This window comes from Hemiscyllium ocellatum, chromosome 3 (assembly GCF_020745735.1).
Source record: "Hemiscyllium ocellatum isolate sHemOce1 chromosome 3, sHemOce1.pat.X.cur, whole genome shotgun sequence".
In the NCBI taxonomy this organism is placed as follows: domain Eukaryota; kingdom Metazoa; phylum Chordata; class Chondrichthyes; order Orectolobiformes; family Hemiscylliidae; genus Hemiscyllium; species Hemiscyllium ocellatum.
The window spans coordinates 90,844,267-90,857,850 of NC_083403.1; the positions used below are offsets into that span (position 1 = coordinate 90,844,267).

The window sequence follows — 13,584 nt, forward strand, 5'->3', positions numbered from 1 at the left end:
TAAATCTGTCCTTTGAGTTTGACAGTCATAGGTTTCTCAAAATTGTCCACTAGGATTGTAAGTATCAATGAAATGCTGTAGTATGTGTTGATATGTGCAATCTTCTTGGAGATCCTCTCCACTTTAAGCTGGCGGTTAGTGGTGTCGACAGTAGTCATGATTTGGAGGTGCCAGTGTTGGACATTTCCAAATCATGCTGTAGTACAGTCTTCATTTCTGCGTATGAAACATAACAGTTGACCTGGGTGAATCTTGGAGACCTGTATTTATATATGGTTTGGAGGAGTCAATAGTAACTATTCAGTTCTGCAGCAACTCTCCAAAGGGGGGATATTTTTCCCCATTGACATAATTTGGGGATATTTTTCGATGTTCTGAACAATAGGTTTGTACAACTTCAATCATCTAGCCTATGCCAGCTCTTTGAAAGAGTCCAATTCATTCCATTATTCCAGAAATTGATACTCTTAGAGTGCCAGTTCAATGGTTTTTAGAAAGTCCCTGATGGATTTGTTTCCGTGCTTGCAGATCATGCATTCCAATCATTAATAAGGCTTTAGGTAATGCAATTTTTCCAAATTTCCTCCACTGTTCTTTTAAAAATTTATTTACATGTGTGACCTCTGCTTACTAAGCCACTGACATGGGGAAAACAGCCAAATCACTGAAAATCCCGAGACCAAAAAGAAAACTTCAGATGCGGGAACACAGTGTTCTGAAGAAGGGTCACTGGACCCAAAATGCTTTCTCTCCATAGATGCTGCCAAACTTGCTGAGTTTTTTCCAAGAAATTTCTGCTTTTGTCATTGAAAAACCCTCATCATTTTCAACATCTCAAGTAAATCTACCCTTGCCTTTCTCTGATCTAAAGAGAAATTCCAGCTTCCCAGTCTCTCTATGTAACTAAAGTTGCAAGCAAACCAAGCGTCATCCCGGCAAACCTCCTCTCTACCTTTTCCAAATATTTCCTTCTTAGCTGTGCTCAGACCAAATTAGTGATTTGTAGAAGTTTAGCCTGAGCTTTTTGATTTTGTATTTCAAGCCCATCCTCTGGATGATCACTTCTGTTCAGTCAGCAAACATCACCCCAAGCTTATCATTACCTGTTGTTGTTCTAATTCTCCAGTGAATGCTTCCATTCTAATCATTCTCTCTGTCGTCTACTGCAGAGTTCTTGTGAAGGTCAATGCAAGCTTAACTAACAGCAGTTCATCTTGTGAACTGGACATGCTTTAGACTTCCAGGCTCGTCACAGAGTTCAGCTACTTTAAAATCACAACCATTTTGTTTTATGTTTCTCTGTTGATTTGTTTCTTTCTTCTCTCATTTCTATCAATTCATTTTTTTCACATTGGGATGGCAGCTATCTTGATACATCCTCTGGAAGCATCTGGTGTTTACTCTATTAGAGATCCATCTGGTTTTGCAGCATAACACTTGCACCTTTACCATGTCACAGACCTTCCCTCTTATTCTTATGTCCAGCCTCTCTCCATACTTGTTTCTCACTTTTTCCAGTTCTGATGAAAGATCACACACGTGAAACATTAAGTTTGTTTCTCTGACCACAGATGTTGCTGAGTATTTTTCAGCATGTTTGGATTTTGTTTTGGTTTCAAGCACATTTTGCTTTTATTACAAGGAACCCCTTTTTTATTTAAATAGTATAGAGCAACAGAATTGTAACAACTCTAATATCTTCCTCACAGTTCGCAATGCTTCCAGGTTTTATCTAATGCATAAAATGTGGAATTATCACAGCATCGTAGAAAAAAAGTCGCAGAAAACAGAGTAACACAGCACAGAAAATGATCCACTGGATCCATGCCAGTCAAAAACAACCTAACTGCTGTAATACAATTTTCCAGCACTTGCCTCAGTGCCTTGGTATTGCAACTACATATCTATATGCTTCTCAAATGTAATGAGGGTTTCTCCCTCTAACACCATTACAAGCAACAAGTTCCAGATTCCCACTAACCTCAAGATTTAAAAGATTTTCCTCATACCTCTTCCAAACTTTCTTTCCCTTGCTTGAAATTTACGTCCCTAGTCAATGATCCCTCCAAACAGGTGGAAAGTTTCTTCCTATCTATCCACCTCACAATTTTTTAAAACTCTCAATCATGTCTCATCTCAATCTACTCTGCTTTAAAGGAAAACAACTCCAGTCTGACCAATCTCTCTTCACAACTGAAACTCTTCAAGCCAGGCAACATCTTTGTAGATCTCCTTTGCGTCTTCTGCAGTGCTGTCACATCTCTCTTACAATGTGGATTATACAACTGCACACAATACTCTAGCAATACTCATGTTGCTATTGTCCCTTTCATTTCATGAACTCTGGTTTATGCGTTATGCAATGCTTCATCACTTTGGAAATGGAAAAGACTCACGCTAAACATGCTCACCTCAATTGTATTGGAGGGTGGCACAGTGGTTAGAACTACTGCCTCTCAACACCACGGATCCAGGCTGCAATTCCAGACTTGGGCAACTGTCTACGTGGAGTTTGCAAGTACTCCCTGTGTCTGTGTGGGTTTCTACTGTGCTCTGGTTTCCTCCCACAGCTCAAAGATGGGTATGTTAGGCAGATTCAGGCAGCATCCGAGGAGTAGGAAAATCGACATATGGGGCAAAAGCCCTTCCTCAGGTTTCTGATGAAGGGCTTTTGCCCGAAACGTCTATTTTCCTGCTCCTTGGATGCTGCCTGACCTGCTTTGCTTTTCCAGCACCACTCTGATCTAAACTCTGGTTTCCTGCATCTGTCGTCCTCACTTTTACCACGTTAAGCAGATTGGCCATTCTAACTTGTCTACAGTTTCCAGTGATGTACTGGCTAGGTGGATCATCCATGGCATGGCTTCAGGAGGGATGCTCTTTGGAGTGTCCACACTATACAGATTCTATGATTGGAAGTCTATGCACCCCAAACCAGAAACATTACCGTCATCAACTCTGTGCCATCTCATCAAAAAACTCCAGCAAACCAGATAACAAATTTTCCCAATAGAAAACCATGCTGGATTTTCTTAATTAAATCAGCATTTACTTCAATGACTATTAATAATGTCCCAAATTATCATTTCTAGAATTCCCTATCACTGAGGTTAAACTGACTTGTCTGTAATTGTCAGATCATCATTATACAGATTGTCCAACAAGGATGCAATATTTCCTGTAAACATTAAGGCATGCAAGTGGAAAATGCTCACACTTAACATGTTCACCTCAATTGTACTGGTGGAAGACTGAACCAATGGTATAATAAATTCCATAGTATATCAACATTAATCCTGCATTGACAATTTTTGGCCTTCAGTAATTTTTTGGTCATGTGCATTTTCGTGACTTTCAAACAAATGACGTTTTACAAATAGTTCTTAACCTAAGAGTCAAAATTTATTGATTCTGTGTCTTTGAATTTTTTTTTAAATAGCCATACTTAGCTGAAGGATGCATTTAGAACTAGAATGAACCATGTTCACTCCTGCGTGATGAATGAAGGATGGAGATTGAATTGCAAATTGGCCTTGTCTATTAGGTGCTATAAATATAGCTTTTCTTACTTTATCTTTAACATTCTTGGGATTAAACATATTGTTTCAAGGGATTAAACTCCAATAAGCTAAACAGCAAAAGGTCTTTAGTGTTAATAATAACTTTGACAAGGTTGGAGCTGTGAGAGCACAGTAAAATTCCTACGGTGTGGAAACAGGCCCTTGGGCCCAACAAGTCCATATCAATCTTCTGGAGAGTATCCCGCCCAAACTTATTCCCCATTACCCCTGACTAATGCACCTAACCTACATACGCCTGAACAATATGGGCAATTTTGCACGGTCAATTCACCTAACCTGCACATCTTTGGATTGTGGGAGGAAACCGGAGCACCAGAAGAAAACCCACGCAGGCATGGAGAATACTCAAACTCCACAGTCGCCAGAGGCTGGAATTGACCCAGGTCCCTGGTGCTATGAAGCAGCAGTGCTAACCACTGAGCTATGGTGCCATCAATATTGTTAAACATAGCAAATGCTTAAATTCAAAAGGATTGCCTCACTAACATTTGGTTGGTTATGTGTTTTTTAGGCATATGTGGAAGTGATGTGAACTACAACATAATTTGACCTCTATTATTTAGCAGTTTACAGTTGCAGTTGAGGAGGATGTCTGCAGTTAGGTAGCAAAATATTTGGACTAAACAGAGATGCCAAATGTTAGAAATGCAAGTCCTTTAAAGGTTAATCATAAATATATTTTTTTAAATTAATTTGTTTGGAGATGTCTTCAACCATCTAAAACTGGCAGGATCAGTATAGAGGATAGCTGTGAGCTCCAAAATGATGTAGATGGGTTGGTGGAGTGCGTGGGCAAGTGGCAGATGAAGTTCAACCCTAGTAAGTTTTAGGTTATGCCTTTAGGGAATACACACTAAAGGGAAATATATTGAGAGGGGTAGATAAAGTTAAAGATCTTGGCGTGGAAGTGCACAGATATGATTGTAAAGAAGGCACATAAATCCTCTCCTTCAGTGGCAGAGATAAATAAAATGCAAAAGTAGGGATATAATGATGACATTATATAAGACATCATTAAGGCCACATCTGGAGTATTGTGTGCAGTTCTGGTCACCATATCACAAGACGGATATAATTACTCTGTCAAAAGTGCAGAGGAGATTTGCTAGAATGTCGATAGGGCTGGAGAATTGTAGCTACAAGGAGAGATTGGTGCTGTTTTAGTTGGAAGAGAGAAAGCCGGGGGGTAACATGATTAGGGTTTCAAAAGTCGTGAGGGTTAGAGATAGCGTAGACAAGAAGAACTTGTTCTTCTTGGCACAGAGTTCAAAAATCAGATTCAAGCTAAGTCGCAGAAGGATTAGAGGGGGCATGAAGAAAAACTCTTTTTATGCCCGCCTGAGCTGATGGGGGAGGCAGAGACCCTAAACTCATTAGCCCTTTAACTGTTGTAAGTTGCCAGGCAATGGGCTGTGCGAAGGAAGATGGAATTAGAAAGGGATCTGGGTCGACACAGACAAGATGGGTGGAATGCCCCCCTTCTACGGTTCTATCGACTTCAACCCAGGTTTCTTCACTTAGAGGTAGGGACAATAAATCACTGCACCACAAGAGCACCAGAAAATATTTCCGAATCAGTCTGTTGAGAGATGCCATACCTCTAGAGCAAATGGGACTTGAACCAGTCCTCCTGGTTCAGAAAGTATTTCAAAATATCTTGAAAGAACCAAAATTCAACATACCTTAAGTTGTTGTTGACAGTATGCTGGATGGGTGACAATATAAGGGAATGTTTTAGTGTATTTCCTAAAAGCTGGAAACTGTGGAGGAATAGAGAGATTCATTCGGGGATATGGGTGTTCTCTAGTTGCCCTGCAGAAGGTACTGTTTAGTATAGTACAGTTTGGTGTTTGTTGGCCAGCATTGGTATGATGGGCCACAGGGTCTAAGGTGGCCAGCATTGTGGTTTGAAGTCAGAATGGGGAGTAGGTTGGAGGGGAACTTGCAGGTATTTTCATATCCTTGTCCTTCTATGTGGTCGTGCTCATGGCTTTTGAAAGATGCTTTTACTATGCTCTACAGACTTGCCTCTGAGATTGTTATACCTTTCTTCATTTACAGTGCCCAAAACTTTAATGTCGTGCTCTAGATTAAGTAATTACTGTTTTGGTTCAAACATGACAAAAGATTGAAATTAGAGATGTTAGGGTGTGAATGACTGTCCTTGAAAATAAAACAACATTTGACTGTGTGTGGCATCAAGGAGCCCTACACAAATTGGTGTCACTGGAAATTGAGGGAAACTTCACACTACTTGTTAGAGATTTCTAGAACCACTGCAGTATATATGTTGTAGGAACACCCACAATGCTGTTAAGGAGGAAATTCCAGGACTTTGATCCAACAACAGTGAAGTAATGGCAATATAAGTTGGTGTGTAACTTGAAACAAGCATAGAGCATGCTGGAGAAACTCAGCAGGTCTGCCAGCTTCTGTGGAGAAAGAAACAAAGTTAGCATTTCGAGTCCCATACATCTTTTCTTTAGAACTGAACAACCTCAATGACATGAACAACTGCGAGTTCTGTGTTTGTTTCCAATTTCCAGCATCCACAGTACTTTGCATTTACTGGTGTCGGACTTGGAGGGAACTTTAGGGTTGTTTGCCTATATATCTGCTTCCCTCCTCCTTCTGGATGTTAGAGGTCATTTGTTTGGAAGGTGCTGTTGGAGGAGCAATTGGTTTGAAAGGCCTAGTGGTAATGTCACTGAATTAGGTTTGGTGAGATTTCGCAGTGAATCTTGTGGATGGCGCAACTGATGCCAATGTGCATTCGTGATGGAGGGAGTAAATGTTTGTAGATGTGGTGCCAGTTAAGTAAGCTGCTTTGTCCTGGATGACGTCAAGTTTCTTGAGTGTTGTTGAAGCTACATTTATCCAGCCAAGTGGGGAGTATCCCAAATAAACACCTGACTTGTGCTACGTAAGTGATGGAAAGCTGCTGGGAGACAGGAAACGAGTCTATCATTGCAACATTCCTAGCCTCGGATCTTCCTTTGTAGCCACAGTATTCATAAGGCTGTTTCAGTTCAGTTTCTGGTCAATAGTAAGCTCCACTAAAACAGGTAGCAAAGGTTTCAATGCCATTAATGTTGAAGGAAGATTATTAGATTTCTTTCTTACTGGAAATGATCATTGTCTAGCATTTCTGTGATACAAATATTACTTGTCACTTTAAAACAAAGTTCAAAGAATAAAGGCATCACTGGCCAGGCCAGAATTTATTGCCATGCCTATTTGAATACAGTTTAGATTCACTCACGTTGCTGTGGGTGTGGAGTCATATGTTGGCCAGACTAAGCAAGCACAGTAGAGTGGTTAATAGTGTTGTCTCACATCACCAGAGACCTAGGTTTGATTCTAGCCTTGGGTAATTCTGTGTGGAGTTTGCACATTCTCTAGTGTCTGTTTGGGTTTTTGCTGGATGATCTAGTTTTCTCCCACAAACCAAAATTGTGCAGGTAGGTGGATTTGTCATGTTAAATTGTCCTGTAGTGTTCAGCGATGTGTAGGCTATGTGGATTAGCCGTGGGAAATATGGAGTTTGGAGAATAGGGTTGGGCAGGTGAGTCTGGTTGGGATGCTCTTTGTATTGTTGGGCTGAGTCATTGCTGACCTTATGGGCCTAATAGCCTCTATCTGCATTATAGGATTCCTATGAATGTAAGGATAGTAGATTTCCTTCCCGAGACGACATTAATGAACCAGGTAGTTTTTATAACAATTGGCAGCAGTTATATGGTCACCGTATTCCAGATATTTCAAAATTTTGCCATTGTAGAATTTGAACTCTGGATCACAGTGACATCACCACTAGGCCATACCTCACACTTGTCAGCCCAAGCTTGTTTGATGAGCAGGTCTTGCTGCATATCTGAGGAGTCATGAATGGTGATGAAATCTATATAGACATGAGTGAATATCCTCACTTCTGACTTTGGATGGATTTTTGAAATATCAGAAAATGGAGAACTCTGAGGAGCTGGCACAAAAGAGCAGTTAAGCAGTTAAGCCATGATCTTATTGTGTGGTGGGGCAGCTTGAGGTCGTGAATGACTTGCTCTTATTTCTGATACGCTTGGAAAGAAGGTTATTGATGAAGCAAATGAAGGTGGTTAGACCTATATCACTACCTTGAGGAATTCGGACAATGATAACCTGGAACTGAGATGATACACCTCTAACAATTACAACTCCAACCAATGTATAGTTTCCCTCAATTCCCAATGACACCAGTTTGTGTAGGGCTCCTTGATTAATTAAATGTTGCCTTAATATCAAGGACAGTCATTCACACCTTAACTTCTCTAATTTTGTCATGTTTGAACCAAAACAGTAATTACTCTATCTAGAACACTACATTCAGTTTTGGACACTGTAAATGAAGAAAGGTATACTAACCTCAGAGATAATAGTGCACAGACTAATACAAGAGTAAAAGTACCCTTCAAAAGACATAAGCATAACCACCTAGAAGGACAAGGACATGGGAACCCTATCACCTGCAAGTTCCCCTCCAACTTACTCATCATTCTGACTTCGAAATACAGTGCTGATGGGTCAAAATCTTGGAACTCCCTCGCTAATAGCATTGTGGGCGTACTTACAACACAATGACGGCAGCAATTCAAGAAAGCAGCTCACCAGCACCTTCTCAAAGGCAATTAGGAACAGACAATAAATGCTAGCACAATCAGCAGTGCCCACGTCCCAGGAAAGAACATAAACTGAAAAACCAGTCAGCCTTCTATTCTTTTCACCATACTCCACCATCCAATATATGGTCATAACTGATTTACTTACTACCTTTTTGTCTGCGCCCACGTCCCTTGATTATGTAACAGTCAACTAATCTGTTGAGCTCAATCTTAAATATTGTTATGGCACAGCAGAGAACCCTTCTGTTAATTAAACTAAACACCAAGAAAAACTCACCCCACCTCAATCTGTTGTTAAAATATGAGTGACAGAGAATTCCTGAATTCCACTATTTAAAGAAAATTACATTAATTTATTCTTTAATTCTAAAAGTGAACATTAAACAACTATTTACAATTCTAAACCCCCTTTCTCTTAACTTATTACCTCTCCCCAATTCTGTAACAATATGCTATTCCGCAAGACATCAAGTTAAATTTCAAAACCATACAGCGACTGTCATCTTTGGTGTCTTTTTTCTTCTGACTGAAGACATCCCTGGGAGCTCTTCTTTCTTTTACTGCAATTATGTTTCATATGCATTTTTGTATCCCCAATATCAGATCATCTCATTGAATTTATTGTTTTGCCAGCATCCAATTGAACTGAACCAAACTCGAATGGGTTTTAGTATTGTGGGGCATAATTGGTTAAATTCAAATTGTCGTTGAAACAGCAACCAACTCAGGTATCTATTTCACAACCAAATAGTACATATTTCCAATTTTCCAGTACACTCAGACTGCTATCCAGTTATATCACGGGGACTCATAAGCTCTCAGTTCAGAACAGCATTCATTTTTACTTCACACCTTCAAAACAATATGCTCAACAATTCAGCATCCACAATTCTTGAGAGAAGGGAATTCCAGTGATTCAACCTTCAGAGTGAAGAGATTGCTCATCTCAAGCCAAAATGCTTATTCTAGGTCTCTATCCCTTAGTTCTAAACTCACTGGTCGGGCATGGGGGGGGGGGGGCAGGGTTGGAGGGAAAGTAGCATCTCAGGAATCAACCTCTTAGCTAGGTAAGAGGCTTCCTTGGGTCTGAAGAAAAGAGTTACACAGTAATCCAGGCACAGTATCCCAAAGAACAGTAGAACTTCAGTTGGAGTTCATTACTCTTGCCATCTGACCCCTTGCAAGAAATGTTAACATACAATTCATCATCCAAATTATTTGTTGTGTCTCTATATTATTTTAATTGTTTAGTGTATATGAATCCTATGTCCACCTATCAAGGGCACTCCAATACTCATACCATCCATCCTACTATCCTTTCATACCACATGTAAATTCAGTGCCAACTTATGCCATCCTATGTGCCAATCGCCATCCTTCCACCTATCATGTTGATTCACCCAGTATCCACTGTAGGCAGTCTGCAGGACATATGAAGAGATGAGATCGAACTATGAAATGGTATTCTAAAGAAGTAAAAACAATGACTGCAGATGCTGGAAACCAGATTCTGGATTAGAATGGTGCTGGAAAAGCACAGCAGTTCATGCAGCATCCGAGGAGCAGGAAAATCAACGTTTTGGGCAAAAGCCCTTCATCAGGAATACTGTATACTGTCCGAAATGTCGATTTCTTGCTCCTCAGATGCTGCATGAACTGCTGTGCTTTTCCAGCACTACTCTAATCCAATGATATTCTAAAGGCCTACTGTAGCCTTAGCTATATTGAGATAAAACAAAATTCTTAATGATAACAGATCACTTACTCCATTTATGTTCCTTCGACTACATAAAATCATGTAGCAATCTCTGGACGACACCAGCAACACCGACGCCAACCTTCAGCACCACCCATCTCCCCGCCCCCATCCCCACCCAAACTGAATTTACTCCACATGATATCAACAGTGGTTAGCTCTGCTGCCTCACAGCGCCAGAGACCCGGGTTCAATTCCCGCCTCAGGCGACTGACTGTGGAGTTTGCACGTTCTCCCCATGTCTGCGTGGATTTCCTCCGGGTGCTCCGGTTTCCTCCCACAGTCCAAAGATGTGCGGGTTAGGTGAATTAGCCACACTAAATTGTCCGTAGTATTAGGTAAGAGGTAAATGTAGGGGTATGGGTGGGTTGCGCTTCGGTGGGTCGGTGTGGACTTGTTGGACCGAAGGGCCTGTTTCCACACTGTAAGTGTTCTAATCAATGTTTAGAGACACTGGAGGTTTCAAAGGTCGTAGACCCTGACAACATTCCAATAGAACTGAACAGCATGCTCCAGAACAAGTCAGTGTCTCACAATACACTGCTGCTACAATACTATGAGTAATGTGGAAAAGTACACAAGGATATTTAAAGGAGTGGCAGTGGATCAAATCACAGTGTGTGGAACTGGGTCAGTAATTACTGCAGTGACAGTGAGTCAAATCAGTGTGTGGAGCTGGATTCTTTTATGATTTTCTGTTTAACACTTGCAAAAACTTATACTTAAAGTTCATAGGTATGACATGTTACACACTGTCTGCACTGTATTGTTCTTGAAATGTAAGGTCCACACAGAACAGAGAGATCTGTGAATAATGTAGTAATTAATCTATCATAATCCCTTGCAGAATAATCTGTGACTAAAGAAACAGACATTATGGAGAAGTATATACAATGAGTTGAATTCAATTGGACAGATGATGATAAAGTGAGGGAGACCATGAGTAAAACAAGGGGTGTCATCAAGTTTTGTTGGACTGTTCAAGTGGGTTCAAGTGGACGTACTGGTAACAGTGCCCATCAATGTCTCTTCTTTCTCAGGCAGCTGAGGAAATTTGGCATGATGGCGAATACCCTTGGCAACTTGTATAGGTCCGTCATCGAGAGAATTCTGTCTGGATGTGTTACTAGCTGGTATGGCAACTGTATCATTCAAAATCAGAGATAATGGAGTGGTGAACTCAGCCCAGGCAATCACAAAGACCAACCTCCCATCTATAGAATCCATCTACCAGGTCTGCTGTAAAGGAAAGGCCACCAGCATTCTCAAACAACTATCTGATCCTGGCAATGGTATTCTATAATGTCTACCATCGGGGAGAAGGTACAGAAGCTTGAACACATGCACCAGCCAGTTTTGAAACAGTTTCTACTCTACTGTTATTAGAATACTGAATGGTCTCAAAAACACTTATCATTTGCCTGTACCTGTGCTTTGGTTTTTGCCACTGTTTGCCTATTATTTATTTATCTATGCTATTTAACTATGTGATCTGCCAATATTGCTTGCAAGACAAAGCTTTTCACTGTGCCTCGGTACAGGCGACAAATTCAATTCAATTCAGCACCCAGGCAGATCCAGATGAATCTAAGATTGTTACTTGCCGAGCAATTTGTGGCAAATCCCAAACTTGGTATGTCTCTTTCTCACTACATATTACTGTGCTTTTAATCACCCTAGTGCCATGGGAATCCCTTCTCAACACTAGCACTTGACAAAGGAGCAGTATTCCAAAAGCTAGTGTTTTCAACTGAACCCACTGGACTGTAACCTAGTGTCATGTGATTTTTGACCTTGTCCAACCCAGTCCAACACTATCACTTACACATAATGGCTTTTCAATAAATAGGTTGAGAAGGAGACTAGCTTTTCCTGTTGCACTTAATGCCATTAACTAGTTTAAGATGGGATAGCCATCACCTGAGAATAGCCAGAAAAATCTAATGGTGCAGCTTGCTTGTCATAGCACATAAGAGAAGCAGACACATCCCTTGGGGTTGGAAGCCACTGATGGAATCAAGGGTCACATCATAGGGGCTGCCCTTATCAGTATTCTCCTCAGCCATCACAGTGAGGTATACCAAGCTCTTCCTGGGTCTCCCACTGCAGGTAAAAGGTCAAGGCCCTGATGTGGCCATCAATTTAAGGACCTCAATTTACTCGAAGGGACAACACTGGCACCTCCACATCATGGCTGAGCAGAGGGAGGTTGGCTTTCTTATGTCTTACCTGCTACCATTAAAATTTTAATGGGGACAGCAAGTTGGGAAACTTGTGGCATGAATTTGCAGTTGGGGCATGTGCAGGCAAGAGAAGCAGAGCACAGCACCCATGGTATGGCACAGAATGTAATGCATCTGGACAGATAGTGACAGTTGCATTCACTCACCATTAATTTTCCAGAAGTGTGTTTAATCTTCATTTTACAAGAGGAGAACAAAGGAGAGTAGAGAACTGTAAAATCAGTCAAATGATGTACTGGAGTTTATCACAAACTACAATCAAAAGGTCAAATTTAAAATAGTCTTCTGCTACTCAAAGGTTCACAGACTTTATAACTTAATCCCTTTTAAAAATATTGTCACAGAAGTGGAAGTTCAGATCACTGGAATTATTTTCAAACATCAAAATGAAAATAACAGCAAGATGTTAGCCTTTAAATTTCAATTCCATCTAAAAGAAAAAAGGGAATGGAGTAATTATGTTGAAAACTGTACCTGTCTCTTTCATAGGTGTAATAGCTGTCCATGTCCCTGGGCCTGCATTCAACTGGACTGCGAGAGGCATCTTGGTATCGTGTAGGGGAACGAGAACGACGACTTTGATGGATTTCATCTAAACTCCTAAGTACAAAGAAGATTATCATACTAATCAAGCATCAAAATTTTCTCTGGAAAACCATCAAGATCTGGAAATCAATTTTAAGTACAAAACCCAAAACATTTGCCTTTACCCAATGCTCCTAAAATTCCATGCAAGCTATCTCCCGCTTTCAATCAGACAAAACTATTGCACTGACAAACAGGAGAAGTGAAGGTTAAAAATTAACCACTTTCAGCCCAACATTTTATCAAATTAAACCAGCATTGTGAAGAACAAAAACACACCTCTGCAGTGGGACACTGGGTAAACGTGACCGGGTCCTGCCCTGGTCATCACCACGGTGAGGAGAGACTGAACGTGAACGATGGTGGGGGGTTCTCTGCTGATCTGGGACGGTTAATGTGCTTGATCTACTTTCTCTACTGTTAGCCCTATAATCTGTTGGTTAAGATGCCAAAAACAAAAAAAATGGAAGTATTAATGTTTGTTAGCAAAACATTGGTCAACACTAGCATTGTTGCAAATATAAAGCCAAACTGCAATGAAACGAGGACTTAAAAGTGTGATTCATTCAACCTTCCTTTCTGGTCATCACTTTTGTCTTTTAAGTTATGAGACAATACTTGAAATACATGCAAACCATAAGCATTAAAACAGCCTGTAACCAAAACAAAGTGCTGTAGTGGTATGACATATGTTCAATATGTACTATTATGACTAATGCAACCAGTTTTTGTTTCAAACATGAACAAGCCCAGAGGCCATG

General features: G+C 40.5%; 1 protein-coding gene across 1 annotated transcript in view; it reads right to left on the minus strand.

Moving 5' to 3' along the window:
* Window positions 1-13,584, minus strand: part of LOC132833499 (regulating synaptic membrane exocytosis protein 1-like) — a 786,224-nt gene that overhangs the window by 233,186 nt on the left and 539,454 nt on the right. Inside the window, exons 16-17 of the mRNA XM_060851848.1 lie at window positions 13,103-13,256; window positions 12,713-12,838 (exon numbers count right to left, since the gene is read on the minus strand). Coding sequence (XP_060707831.1) covers window positions 12,713-12,838; window positions 13,103-13,256 — 280 coding nt within the window. The remainder of the gene's footprint in view (window positions 1-12,712; window positions 12,839-13,102; window positions 13,257-13,584) is intronic.